Source organism: Sorex fumeus, unplaced genomic scaffold, assembly GCF_029834395.1.
Source record: "Sorex fumeus unplaced genomic scaffold, SorFum_2.1 ptg000072l, whole genome shotgun sequence".
In the NCBI taxonomy this organism is placed as follows: Eukaryota; Metazoa; Chordata; class Mammalia; order Eulipotyphla; family Soricidae; genus Sorex; species Sorex fumeus.
Window position 1 is genome coordinate 9,191,774 of NW_026606129.1, and position 16,330 is coordinate 9,208,103.

Sequence of the window (16,330 nt, forward strand, 5' to 3'; positions counted from 1 at the left end):
CACTCAGTCACACTTAGTCACACTCAGCCACACTCGCCCACACTCAGACACACTCAGTCACACTCGTCCACACTCAGGCACACTGGCCCACACTCAGTCACACTCAGCCACACTCTGCCACACTCGCCCACGCTCAGGCACACTCGCCCACACTCAGTCACACTCACCCACACTCAGTCACACTCTCCCACACTCAGTCACGCTCGTCCACACTAAGCCACGCTCGCCCACACTCAGTCACGCTCTCCCACACTCAGTCACGGTCGTCCACACTCAGCCACACTCGCCAACACTCAGACACACTCAGTCACACTTGCCCACACTCAGACACACTCAGTCACACTCATCCACACTCAGCCACACTGGCCCACACTCAGCCACACTCGCCCACACTCTTCCACACTCGCACACACTCAGCCACACTCTCCCACACTCAGACACACTCAGTCACACTCGCCCACAGTCAGAGACACTCAGACACACTCGCCCACACTCAGCCACACTCAGTCACACTCATCCACACTCAGCCACACTCAGACACACTCAGTCACACTCGTCCACACTCAGTCACACTCGTCCACACTCAGACACACTGGCCCACACTCAGTCACACTCGCCAACACTTAGGCACACTCGCCCACACTCAGTCACACTCTCCCACACTCAGACACACTCAGTCACACTCGTCCACACTCAGACACACTGGCCCACACTCAGTCACACTCGCCAACACTCAGGCACACTCGCCCACACTCAGCCACACTCAGTCACACTCGCCCACAATCAGCCACACTCGCCCACACTCGCCCACACTCAGCCACACTCGTCTACACTCAGCCACACTCTTCCACACTCTACCACACTCGCACACACTCGCAAACACTCAGACACACTGGTCAACACTCAGACACACTCAGTCACACTTGACCACACTCAGACACACTCGCCCACACTCAGACACACTCATCCACACTCAGACACACTGGCCCACACTCAGTCACATTCGTCCACACTCAGACACACTCAGTCACACTCGCCCACACTCAGCCACACTCAGCGACACTCGCCCACACTCAGTCACGCTCTCCCACACTCAGTCACGCTCGCCCACACTCAGCCACACTCGCCCACACTCAGTCACACTTAGTCACACTCAGCCACACTCGCCCACACTCAGACACACTCAGTCACACTCGTCCACACTCAGGCACACTCGCCCACTCTCAGCCACACTCGCCCACACTCAGTCACACCCACACTCAGCCACACTCAGCCACACTCGCCCACACTCAGGCACACTCACCCACACTCAGCCACACTCGCCCACATTCACTCACACTCGCCCACACTCAGCCACACTCGCCCACACTCAGACACACTCGCCCACACTCAGCCACACTCTTCCACACTCTGCCACACTCGCACACACTCGCACACACTCAGACACACTGGTCAACACTCAGACACACTCAGTCACCCTTGCCCACACTCAGACACACTCGCGCACACTCAGACACACTCATCCACACTCAGACACACTGATCCACACTCAGTCACATTCGTCCACACTCAGACACACTCAGTCACACTCGCCCACACTCAGCCACACTCGACCACACTCAGTCACGCTCTCCCACACTCAGTCACGCTCGCCCACACTCAGCCACACTCGCCCACACTCACTCACACTTAGTCACACTCAGCCACACTCGCCCACACTCAGACACACTCAATCACACTCAGCCACACTCTGCCACACTCGCCCACTCTCAGCCACACTCGCCCACACTCAGTCACACTCGCCCACACTCAGCCACACTCGCCAACACTCAGGCACACTCGCCCACACTCAGGCACACTCACCCACACTCAGCCACACTCGCCCACACTCGGGCACACTCGCCCACCCTCAGCCACACTTGCCCACACTCAGACACACTCACCCACACTCTTCCACACTCACACACACTCAACCACACTCGCCAACACTCAGACACAGTCATTCACACTCGCCCACACTCAGACACACTCAGTCACACTCAGCCACACTCGCCCACACTCACTCACATTCGCCCCCACTCAGCCACACTTGCCCACACTCAGACACACTCGCCCACACTCAGACACACTCAGTCACACTCAGACACACTGGCCCGCACTCAGTCACACTCGTCCACACTCAGACTCACTCAGTCACACTCGCCCACACTCAGCCACACTCGCCCACACTCAGTCACGCTCTCCTACACTCAATCACGCTCACCCACTCAGCCACACTCGCCCACACTCAAACACACTCAGTCACACTTGCCCACACTCAATCACACTTGCCCACACTCAGCCACACTCGCCCACACTCAGCAACACTCGCCCACACTCAGACACACTCGCCCACACTCAGACACACTCAGTCACACTCAGACACACTGGCCCGCACTCAGTGACACTCGTCCACACTCAGACACACTCAGTCACACTCGCCACACTCAGCCACACTCAGCCACACTCGCCCACTCTCAGTCACGCTCTTCTACACTCAATCACGCTCGCCCACACTCAGCCACACTCGCCCACACTTAGACACACTCAGTCACACTTGCCCACACTCAGGCACACTCAGTCACACTCGCCCACAGTCAGCCACACTCGCCCACACTCAGCCACACTCGCCCACATTCTTCCACACTCGCACACACTCAGCCACTCTCGCCAACACTCAGCCACACTCAGCCACACTCGCCCACACTCAGACACACTCAGTCACACTTGTACACACTCAGGCACACTGGCCCACACTCAGTCACACTCTCCCACACTCAGATACACTCAGTCACACTCGCCCACAGTCAGACACACTCAGACACACTCGACCACACTCAGCCACACTCGCCCACACTCAGACACACTCAGTCACACTTGCCCACAGTCAGACACACTCAGCCACACTGGCCCACAATGAGCCACACTCGCCCACACTCAGCCACACTCAGACACACTCAGCCACACTCGCCAACACTCAGACACACTCAGTCACACTTGCCCATACTCAGACACACTCAGTCACACTTGCCCACACTCAGACACACTCAGTCACACTCATCCACACTCAGCCACACTGGCCCACACTCAGCCACTCTTGCCCACACTCTTTCACACTCGCACACACTCAGCCACACTCACCCACACTCAGACACACTCGCCCACCCTCAGCCACACTCGCCCACACTCAGTCACACTCAGTCACACTCGCCCACACTCAGCCACACTTGCCCACACTCAGCCACACTCGCCCACACTATGCCACACTCGCCCACACTATGCCACACTCAGACACATTCAGCCACACTCGCCTACACTCAGACACACTCAGTCACACTCATCCACACTCAGCCACACTGGCCCACACTCAGCGACACTCGCACACACTCTTCCACACTCGCACACACTCAGCCACACTCGCCAACACTCAGCCACACTCAGCCACACTCGCCCACACTCAGACACACTCAGTCACACTCGTCCACACTCAGGCACACTGGCCCACACTCAGTCACACTCGCCAACACTCAGGCACACTCGTCCACACTCAGACACACTGGCCCACACTCTGCCACACTCAGCCACACTCGCCCACACTCAGACACACTCAGTCACACTCGCCCACACTCAGCCACACTCGCCAACACTCAGCCACACTCGCCCACACTCAGACATACTCAGTCACACTCGTCCACACTCAGGCACACTGGCCCACACTCAGTCACACTCTCCCACACTCAGACACACTCAGTCACTCGCCCACAGTCAGACACACTCGCCCACACTCAGACACACTCAGTCACACTCGTCCACACTCAGCCACACTGGTCAACACTCAGACACACTCAGTCACACTCGCCCACACTCAGACACACTCGCCCACACTCAGGCACACTCGCCCACACTCTGCCACACTTGCACACACACCCCCACACTCAGTCACACTTGCCCACACTCTGCCACACTCGCCCACACTCAGTCACACTCGCCCACACTCAGCCACACTCGCCCACACTATGCCACACTCAGACACATTCAGCCACACTCGCCTACACTCAGACACACTCAGTCACACTTACCCACACTCAGACACACTCAGTCACACTCATCCACACTCAGCCACACTGGCCCACACTCAGCGACACTCGCACACACTCTTCCACACTCGCCAACACTCAGTCATACTCGTCCACACTCAGGCACACTGGCCCACACTCAGTCACACTCTCCCACACTCAGACACACTCAGTCACACTCGCCCACAGTCAGGCATACTCAGACACACTCGCCCACACTCAGACACACTCAGTCACACTCGTCCACACTCAGACACACTGGCCCACACTCAGTCACACTCGCCAACACTCAGGCACACTCGGCCACACTCAGACACACTGGCCCACACTCAGTCACACTCGCCAACACTCAGGCACATGCGCCCACACTCAGTCACACTCATCCACACTCAACCACACTGGCCCACACTCAGCCACACTCGCCCACATTCTTCCACACTCGCACACACTCAGCCACTCTCGCCAACACTCAGCCACACTCAGCCACACTCGCCCACACTCAGACACACTCAGTCACACTCGTCCACACTCAGGCACACTGGCCCACACTCAGTCACACTCTCCCACACTCAGATACACTCAGTCACACTCGCCCACAGTCAGACACACTCAGACACACTCGACCACACTCAGACACACTCAGTCATACTCATCCACAATCAGCCACACTGGCCCACACTCAGCCACTCTTGCCCACACTCTTTCACACTCGCACTCACTCGCACACACGCAGCCACACTCAGACACACTAACTCACACTCGTCCACACTCAGACACACTGGCCCACACTCAATCACACTTGCACACACTCAGGCACACTCGCCCACACTCTGCCACTCGCGCACACACCCCCACACTCAGTCACACTCGCCCACACTCAGACACACTCGCCCACACTCTGCCACACTCGCCCACCCTCAGCCACACTCGCCCACACTCAGGCACACTCGCCCACACTCAGGCACACTCGCCCACACTCTGCCACACTCGCGCACACACCCCAACACTCAGTCACACTCGCCCACCCTCAGCCACACTCGCCCACACTCAGACACACTCGCCCACACTCAGACACACTCAGTCACACTCGCCCACACTCAGACACACTCAGTCACACTCGCCCACACTCAGCCACACTCGCCCACACTCTGCCACACTCAGACACACTCAGACACACTCAGCCACACTCGCCGACACTCAGACACACTCAGTAACACTTGCCCACACTCAGACACACTCAGTCACACTTGCCCACACTCAGACACACTCAGTCACACTCATCCCCACTCAGCCACACTGGCCCACACTCGCCCACACTCTTCCACACTCGCACACACTCAGCCACACTCGCCAACACTCAGCCACACCCACCCACACTCAGACACACTGAGTCACACTTGTCCACACTCAGGCACACTGGCCCACACTCAGTCACACTCTCCCACACTAAGACACACTCAGTCACACTCGTCCACACTCAGGCACACTGGTGCACACTCAGTCACACTCTCCCACACTCAGACACACTGGCCCACACTCAGTCACACTCGCCAGCACTCAGGCACACTCGTCCACACTCAGACACACTCGCACACACACCCCCACACTCAGTCACACTCTCCCACACTCAGACACACTGGCCCTCACTCAGTCACACTCGCCCACACTCAGGCAGACTCGCCCACACTCTGTCACACTCGCCCACACTCAGCCACACTTGCCCACACTCAGTCACACTCGCCAACACTCAGGCACACTCGCCAACACTCAGGCACACTCTCCCACACTCTGCCACACTCGCGCACACTCGCCCACACTCTGTCACACTCGCCCACACTCAGCCACACGCGTCCACACTCTTCCACACTCGCCCACACTCTGCCACACTCGCACACACTCAGCCACACTCACCAACACTCAGACACACGCAGTCACACTTGCGCACACTCAGACACACTCAGTCACACTCATCCACACTCAGAGACACTGTCCCACACTCAGTCACATTTGCCAACACTCAGGCACACTCCCCCACACTCAGCCACACTCGCCCACACTCAGACACACTCAGTCACACTTGCCCACACTCAGACACACTCAGTCACACTCATCCACACTCAGCCACACTTGCCCACACTCAGCCACTCTAGCCCACACTCGCACACACTCACACACACTCGCATACACTCAGCCACACTCGCCCACACTCAGACACACTCAGTCACACTCGTCCACACTCAGGCACACTGGCGCACACTCACTCACACTCTCCCGCACTCAGACATGCTCAGTCACACTCGCCCACACTCAGTCACACTCTCCCACACTCAGGCACACTCGCCCACACTCTGCCACACTCGCGCACACACCCCAACACTCAGTCACACTCGCCCACACTCAGCCACACTCGCCCACACTCAGTCACACTCGCCCACCCTCAGCCACACTCGCCCACACTCAGACACACTCGCCCACACTCAGACACACTCAGTCACACTTACCCACACTCAGACACACTCAGTCACACTCGCCCACACTCGCCCACACTCTGCCACACTCAGACACACTCAGCCACACTCAGACACACTCAGTCACACTCGCCGACACTCAGACACACTCAGTAACACTTGCCCACACTCAGACACACTCAGTCACACTCGCCCACACTTAGCCACACTCGCCCACACTCAGCCACACTCGCCCACACTATGCCACACTCAGCCACACTCGCCTACACTCAGACACACTCACCAACACTCAGACACACGCAGTCACACTTGTGCACACTCAGACACACTCAGTCACACTCATCCACACTCAGAGACACTGTCCCACACTCAGTCACATTTGCCAACACTCAGGCACACTCCCCCACACTCAGCCACACTCGCCCACACTCAGACACACTCAGTCACACTTGCCCACACAGACACACTCAGTCACACTCATCCACACTCAGCCACACTTGCCCACACTCAGCCACTCTTGCCCACACTCGCACACACTCGCATACACTCAGCCACACTCGCCCACACTCAGACACACTCAGTCACACTCGTCCACACTCAGGCACACTGGCGCACACTCACTCACACTCTCCCCGCACTCAGACACGCTCAGTCACACTCGCCCACACTCTGCCACACTCGCCCACACTCAGTCACACTCGCCCACACTCAGGCACACTCGCCCACACTCTGCCACACTCGCGCACACACCCCAACACTCAGTCACACTCGCCCACACTCAGCCACACTCGCCCACACTCAGACACACTCGCCCACACTCAGACACAGTCGCCCACACTCAGACACACTCAGTCACACTTGCCCACACTCAGACACACTCAGTCACACTCGCCCACACTCAGCCACACTCGCCCACACTCTGCCACACTCAGACACACTCAGACACACTCAGCCACACTCGCCGACACTTAGACACACTCAGTAACACTTGCCCACACTCAGACACACTCAGTCACACTTGCCCACACTTAGCCACACTCGCCCACACTCAGCCACACTCGCCCACACTATGCCACACTCAGCCACACTCGCCTACACTCAGACACACTCAGTCACACTTGCCCACACTCAGACACACTCAGTCACACTTGCCCACACTCAGACACACTCAGTCACACTCATCCCCACTCAGCCACACTGGCCCACACTCGCCCACACTCTTCCACACTCGCACTCACTCAGCCACACTCGCCAACACTCAGCCACACTCACCCACACTCAGACACACTGAGTCACAGTTGTCCACACTCAGGCACACTGGCCCACACTCAGTCACACTCTCCCACACTGAGACACACTCAGTCACACTCGTCCACACTCAGGCACACTGGCGCACACTCAGTCACACTCTCCCACACTCAGACACACTGGCCCACACTCAGTCACACTCGCCCACACTCAGGCAGACTCGCCCACACTCTGCCACACTCGCGCACACACCCCCACACTCAGTCACACTCTGCCACACTCGCGCACACACCCCCACACTCTGTCACACTCTCCCACACTCAGCCACACTTGCCCACACTCAGTCACACTCGCCCACCCTTAGCCACACTGGCCCACACTCAGTCACACTCGCCAACACTCAGGCACACTCGCCCACACTCAGGCACACTCTCCCACACTCTGCCACACTCGCGCACACTCGCCCACACTCTGTCACACTCGCCCACACTCAGCCACACGCGCCCACACTCTTCCACACTCGCCCACACTCTGCCACACTCGCACACACTCAGCCACACTCACCAACACTCAGACACACGCAGTCACACTTGCGCACACTCAGACACACTCAGTCACACTCATCCACACTCAGACACACTGTCCCACACTCAGTCACATTTGCCAACACTCAGGCACACTCCCCCACACTCAGCCACTCTCGCCCACACTCAGGCACACTCGCCCACACTCTGCCACACTTGCACACACACCCCCACACTTAGTCACACTTGCCCCACACTCAGCCACACTCGCCCACACTCAGCCACACTCGCCCACACTATGCCACACTCAGACACATTCAGCCACGCTCTCCTACACTCAGATACACTCAGTCACACTTGCCCACACTCAGACACACTCAGTCACACTCTCCCACACTCAGACACACTGGCCCACACTCAGTCACACTCGCCCACACTCAGGCAGACTCGCCCACACTCTGCCACACTCGCGCACACACCCCCACACTCAGTCACACTCTGCCACACTCGCGCACACACCCCCACACTCTGTCACACTCTCCCACACTCAGCCACACTTGCCCACACTCAGACACACTCAGTCACACTCATCCACACTCAGCCACACTGGCCCACACTCAGCGACACTCGCACACACTCTTCCACACTCGCACACACTCAGCCACACTCGCCAACACTCAGCCACACTCAGCCACACTCGCCCACACTCAGACACACTCAGTCACACTCGTCCACACTCAGGCACACTGGCCCACACTCAGTCACACTCTCCCACACTCAGACACACTCAGTCACACTCGCCCACAGTCAGACACACTCGCCCACACTCAGACACACTCAGTCACACTCGTCCACACTCAGGCACACTGGCCCACACTCAGTCACACTCGCCAACACTCAGGCACACTCGTCCACACTCAGACACACTGGCCCACACTGAGTCACACTCGCCAACACTCAGGCACACTCGCGCACACTCAGGCACACTCTCCCATACTCTGCCACACTCAGCCACACTCACCACACTCAGACACACTCGCCCACACTCAGACTCACTCAGTCACACTTGCCCACACTCAGACACAGTCATACTCGCCCACACTCAGCCACATTCGCCCACACTCAGTCACACTCGCCCACACTCTGCCACACTTGCACACACACCCCCACACTCAGTCACACTTGCCCACACTCAGCCACACTCGCCCACACTCAGTCACACTCGCCCACCCTCAGCCACACTCGCCCACACTCAGCCACACTCGCCCACACTCAGACACACTCGCCCACAGTCAGACACACTCAGACACACTCGCCCACACTCAGACACACTGGCCCACACTCAGTCATACTTGCCCACACTCAGACACACTCAGTCACACTCGCCCACACTCAGCCACACTCAGCCACACTCGCCCACACTCGCCACACTCAGACTCACTCGCCCACACTCAGACACACTCAGTCACACTTGCCCACACTCAGACACACTCAGTCACACTCGCCCACACTCAGCCACACTCGCCCACACTCAGGCACACTCGCCCACACTCTGCCACACTTGCACACACACACCCCCACACTCAGTCAACACTTGCCCACACTCAGCCACACTCGCCCACACTCAGTCACACTCGCCCACACTCAGACACACTCAGTCACACTTGCCCACACTCAGACACACTCAGTCACACTCGCCCACACTCAGCCACACTCGCCCACACTCTGCCACACTCAGACACACTCAGCCACACTCGCCGACACTCAGACACACTCAGTCACACTTGCCCACACTCAGACACACTCAGTCACACTCATCCACACTCAGCCACACTGGCCCACACTCAGCCACACTCGCCCACACTCTTCCACACTCGCACACACTCAGCCACACTCGCCAACACTCAGCCTCACTCAGCCACACTCGCCCACACTCAGCCTCACTCAGCCACACTCGCCCATACTCAGACACTCTGCCACACTTGCCCACACTCAGCCACACTTGCCCACAATCAGACACACTCAGTCACACTCGCCCACAACTCAGCCACACTCGCCCACACTCAGGCACACTCGCCCACACTCAGGCACACTCGCTCACACTCTGCCATACTCACCCACACTCTGCCACACTCAGCCACACTTCCCCACATTCAGGGACACTCGCCCACACTCAGTCACACTCGCCCACACTCAGACACACTCAGCCACACTCGCCCACACTCAGGCACCCTCCGTCACACTCGCCCACACTCTGCCACACTCGCCCACACTCAGGCACACTCAGCCACACTCCCCCACACTCAGACACACTCGTCCACCTTCTGCCACACTCAGCCACATTTGCCCACATTCAGGCACACTCGTCCACACTCATTCACACTCGCCCACACTCAGCCACACTTGCCCACACTCATTCACACTCGCCCACACTCAGCCACACTCGCCCACACCTAGTCACATTCACCCACACTCGCCCACACTCACCCACACTCAGCCACGTGCAGTCACACTCTCCCACACTCACACTTGCCCACCCTCAGCCACCCTTGCCACCCTCACCTACACTCAGCCACACTCACCAACAGTCAGTCACACTCGCCCACCCTCAGTCACACTTGCCCACACTCAGCCACATTTGCCCACACTCAGACACACTCAGCCACACTCGCCCACACGCAGCCACACTCAGCCACCTCTGCCACACTCACCCACACTCAGTCACACTCGCCCACACTCAGACACACTCTGTCACACTCGCCCACACTCAGACACACTCAGCCACACTCACCCACACGCAGCCACACTCAGCCACACTCGCCCACACTCAGCCACATTCGCCCACACTCAGTCACACTCGCCCACACTCAGCCACATTCGCCCACACTCAGTCACACTCACCCACCCTCAGCCACACTCACCCACACTCAGCCACATGCAGTCACACTCACCCACACTCAATCACACTTGCTCACCCTCAGCCACCCTCAGCCACCCTTGCCACCCTGACCTACACTCAGCCACACTCGCCGACACTCAGCCATACGCAGCCACACACAAAAACACGCAGATACCCTCACCCACACTTGCCCACACTCAGCCAACTCGCCCACATTCAACCACATTCTTTCACACACACCCAAACTCACGCACACTCACCCACACTCGCCCACATGTAGCCACACGCAGCCACACTCTGCCACACTTGCCCACCTTAGCTACACTCAGCTGCACCTGCCCACCCTCAGCCACCCTAAGCCACACTCAGCCACAATTAGCCACACTCAGGCACATGCACCCACTTTGTCAGCCACACTCGCCCATACTCAGCCACATGCAGCCACACGCAGCCACACTCGCCCGCACCCACCCACACACAGCCACACTCACCCATACTCAGCCACACTTGCCCACATTCACCCGCACTCACCTACATCACCCACACTCCCCTACGCTCACTCACACCCAGCCACACTGAGTCACATTCAGCCACACTCAGCCACACTCAGCTTCCCCCTCTACAGTGTGCAGCCATCAGCACCCAGTGTTCAGGGGCAGGTGTCTCGGGCAGTGACCCTTGGCCCTCACAGCGCCCACCTAGGCTTGCCCTGTGCCCTAGCCAGAGTGGGTGGGGCAGGGTTGGGGTGAAGACCCCGCTGCAGCAGGCCAGGCCATCCTGGTCCTCAGCAGCCCTTGGACCCCCTCCTCAAAGCAACCACCATCCCCCACCCCACCCCCGCCCCACTTCCTGAGAGCTTGCCCTGAGTGGTCTGTGAGCACAGTGGCCTCTGTCGCCGTGTCTTCTGTGGGCCCAGGGAGGGGGACGCAGACATTCTCCCATCCTGTGGGGGTCCAGCGCACTCTGTGCTGTCCGGGCAGGCAGCAACCGCTTCTACGATAACATCGAAGACATGATTGGCTACCGGCCGCTGTCTCTCATCAAGTGGTGCTGGAAGGTGGTGACCCCCGGGATCTGTGCGGTAAGGCAGCCCTCCAGCCTGCCCCCACACTGGGACCTCCACAAACCCCACCCCACTCTCGGGACCCCACAACCCCGCCCCCATGCTGGGAACCCCCACAACCCGCTCCCACGCCCAGGACCCCCACACACCCCCCACCCCCATGCCCGGGGCCCCCATACACCCGCCCCCACACTCGGGACCCCACACACCCCGCCCCCACGCCCGGGACCCCCAGAGCCTGCTCCCACACTTGGGACCCCACACACCCCACTCCCACGCCCCCCACCTCCCACGCCCGGCCCCCAGCCCACAGCACCCGACTAGAAGCTGGGAGGTGAGACCCCCGGGTGTCCCACAGTGTCCATGGCCCGGCTGCGTCTTTCAAAGAGGGACGGAAGGGCCAGGGCCCTCCCCAGCATCCCAGCTCCCCAATTTACCCCCAGCCTCGGGGTCTTGCTTCTGGACCCCTCTGTGTGGGTCAGGGTCACACTCTGTCCCCTGCCAGGTGCTTTGATACCCAAAACCACCACCCCCCCAGCCCTCGCTGCCCTCTGCAGATGACCCAGAACCTCTTCACGGGCCCTGGAGGCTCTGGAGGGGGCAGCTTTGAACTGGCCTGAGGAGAGGACGTGGGGGGCCACGTGGGGATCCTCCCTCGAGTCACTGTTGCTGGGACCCCTCCTCCCCCTGCCCAGGGCATCTTCATCTTCTTCCTGGTCAAGTACAAACCGCTCAAGTACAACAACGTCTACACGTACCCGGCCTGGGGCTACGGCATCGGCTGGCTCATGGCCCTGTCGTCCATGCTCTGCATCCCGCTCTGGGTCTGCCTCAAGCTGTGGAAGACGGAAGGCACCCTGGCGGAGGTGAGCGGGATGGGGCGGGGGTGCCCTGGTGGAGGTGAGTGGGGCTGGGGTTGTAGAGCACCAGGCAGGGGTGAGCGGGGCTTGGGGGGGCCTGGGTGCAGGGGGCTCTCAGTGGCAGAACTGCGAGATCAGCCTCCACTTCCCCCTCTGTGAAACGGGGCCCTGGCTGGTCCTGCCTCTGGAGTGGGGTTGAGGATCGGGGGGACCCCCGGGGGACCCCCATCATTACTTGCTGCTGGTCCCTCGTGGAGAACCCTGGGCCCAGGATCCTCCCTGCATGCCGCCAGCAAGCCTGGCTCTGCATTTCATGATGCTTCATCCCAGGGGGCTTCGGGGGCCCCGGGCCAGGGCACAGCCTTGCTTGCAGCCAAGCCGAGACCCTTCCTGGTGCCGTCTGACCCCTACCCTCACCCCGCCTCCCTGCGCCCTGCCAGGTGTCACTCTGGTGGCCCTCAGCACTGAACCATCCAGCCGGGAGGGCTTCTGGGGCCCCTGAGAACCATGTGGGAAGCCCCCTCTGCCTCACCCCTGCGAAATGAATGCACTTCCTGTGCTAACTTGTAGCATTTGCACAGTGTTGCAAGTGTACAACACGGGTTTGCTGGTCCCGGGTCACAGACGCCCTTAGTGGGGTCCGCCCCCGCCCCCCAACCCTCCTTGCTCCTCTCACCCCATCCGGCTCAGGCCCCTCAGCGAGTGCTAGCCCTCACCCCTGCCGCCCGTGCCCCCTCACTCCTGCCCTCCCGTGCTCCCCTTCCCTTATGGTAGGAGGGTGGCTTGACCAGCCCCGCCAGGGAGGGTGGAGGGGCATGTGGCCTCTGCAGAGGCGACCAGCTCAGAGTAGCCCCCAAGGCCGGCCACAGCCCGCCCCTCTGGAGAGTCTGGGGGTGGTCTCTTCTCCAGCTCGGCCCCTGCAGGAGGGGGCAAGTGCTGTTGCTTTTCTGACCTGGGACCAAACACCCCAGACCAGAACGGGCCTGAGGCCTGGTGACTGGCCGCTATGGGCTGTGCCCGCACCCCGCTTCCGGGCCTGCCCACCTTCCGGGGCTCCTGGTCAGCATCCCCAGGACCAGGTCCATGTGGGAGGGACACGGGCATGCAAGACTGAGGCTCCAACCCCCTGCCCCGCACCCTGGCTCAGGGAGCAGCCGGGCCTGTCTCCTGCCCATGCGGGGAGAGAGGCCACTCGGTCCACTTCCGGAAGGACCCGCCAGCCAGCAGCAGGACCGGAAGGGAAAGTGGGCTCAGAGGAGGGCAGCCAGGGCGGAGCGCCTGCAGGTCAGATGACCAAGCTGAGCCTCGTGGGGGCCCCATGAGGCAGGGAGTGCAGCTGGAGAGGGGGCGCAGTGCCCCCCGGGAGGCAGAGCAGCTGAGGTCGGGCCGCAAACCACCAGGCCACACCAGCACGAGAGCCTCTCAGGCACCCCCAAGGTCTCTGCAGCTTTCCGGGAGGACACGGGTACCCACAAAGGCAGTGAGCTCGAGGGAGGGGCCGCGCCCGGCCCTGTCCTTCTCCCTGGATTAGGCCCCCCACAGCCATGCAGGGCCAGGACAGGAGCGGGGGCGGGGGGCGCTGGCTAAGTGTCCACACCTTCACACAGCCCCCCGGGTCCTCACTGCACTGTCATAAACCAGACCCCCATGTGAGCGCCCCCTTATCCAGCACCATCTCAGCCCCTGGTCCTGGCATTCCGTTTTGCAGAGCGGGGAGATGCACAGAGCGAGGACTGAGGAGGGAGGGGGCTGAGCTGCCCAGCCTGGACTCATGCAAGGCCTCCCTCTCCCCCCCCCCCCACCAACCATCTAGAAATTCCAGAAGCTTACGGTCCCCAGCGCCGACCTGAAAATGCGCGGCAGACTCGGGGCCGGCCCGCGGACGGTGACGGTGAACGACTGTGAAGCCAAACTCAAGGGCGACGGGGCGATCGCGGCCATCACAGAGAAGGAGACGCGCTTCTGAGCCGCCCCCCCAGGCCCGGCCCGCACCCCGTGCCCCTAACCGTAGCCCCGCACCCCGCAGGAGCATTAACCAGCTAACTCCGGCGTCACCAGTCAGTGCTCACCGAGTCCCAGAGCCTCCGGCAGCGGGAGAACAGCCGAGCCAGGCTGAACCTGCGCCTCCAGGCCCCGGACACCCGGGTCTCAGCGGGACTGTCCTCCCTGTCCACACGGGCCCGCAACCTCCTCCCTGACCCCCACCGTCACCACGACCCCTGACCTCCACCACGACCTCTGACCTCACCACAGCCTCTCACCTTTACCATGACCCCTGACCATCACCATGACCCTTGACCTCCTCCATGGCCCCTGATCCTCACCACGACCCTTGACCTTCACCAAACCGCTCCTGCATGTCCTTGTGGGGTTTCAGCACCAGCTCCCCTCACACCTGCTCTCAGCACCGCTGGGGTTGTTGCCCGCGCTGACGGGGTGCGGGCCCCACCCATGACCCCCTGCCTGGGGCCTCACTATTTGAGCCCCTCACAGGCGTGCGGGGCCCTGTTTCGCCCAGGTCCTTCTGGCCACACCTCCAGCTGACTGGGTCCCCCCCATCCTGCACCCCAAGGTCAGCAGAGCACCCGTGGTGCTGCCCTGGCCCAGCTGGGCGCCCCCCCCCCGGGGTCCCCCTGTCCAGCTCTGCAGGGAAATTCAAGGCCCCAGCGAGGGGCGGTGGCGCGCAGGTGTGTGGGCCTGACCCTCGCTCCCCTCCCCACCCCCCCACCCCCCCAGTCACCAGCAGCACCTGACGGCTCCTCTCTCAGCCCTGATGCTGGAGGGGACGGGACTTGTACCCCAGACCACCCTCCCATCCTGCTAGGATTCAGGGGACTGTGGGGACAGGGAGGCCCCGTCCCTTTCCTGCCGCCCCGTGCCCATGCCCCAGGCTTATTGTCGTGCCCTGGATGGATTCAGCCCCCCATCCCCCCAGCGTCGCTGCCCTGACCCTCCCTTTGGGAACCTGAATTCCCCGGAGGGGATGCCCGGCGCCCGCACCCCAGAGGCCAGGACAGAGACCCCTCTTTTGTACACATAGCCCACACCTGCCCATCCTCAGGGCTCCTCGGGAAACTCAGCCCCTCCCCCACCAAAAATGAAGCTTGTCTGTCCCCCGGGGCTGCAGCCAGACCCCGGGGACCCTCTGCTGCT

General features: G+C 60.7%; 1 protein-coding gene across 1 annotated transcript in view; it reads left to right on the forward strand.

Moving 5' to 3' along the window:
• Positions 1-15,339, forward strand: part of SLC6A11 (solute carrier family 6 member 11) — a 92,393-nt gene extending 77,054 nt beyond the window's left edge. The window contains exons 12-14 of the mRNA XM_056129622.1: positions 12,235-12,335; positions 13,013-13,183; positions 14,991-15,339. Of these exons, the coding sequence (XP_055985597.1) occupies positions 12,235-12,335; positions 13,013-13,183; positions 14,991-15,143 (425 nt within the window). The 3' untranslated portion in view covers positions 15,144-15,339. The remainder of the gene's footprint in view (positions 1-12,234; positions 12,336-13,012; positions 13,184-14,990) is intronic.
• Positions 15,340-16,330: the final 991 nt, after the last annotated feature.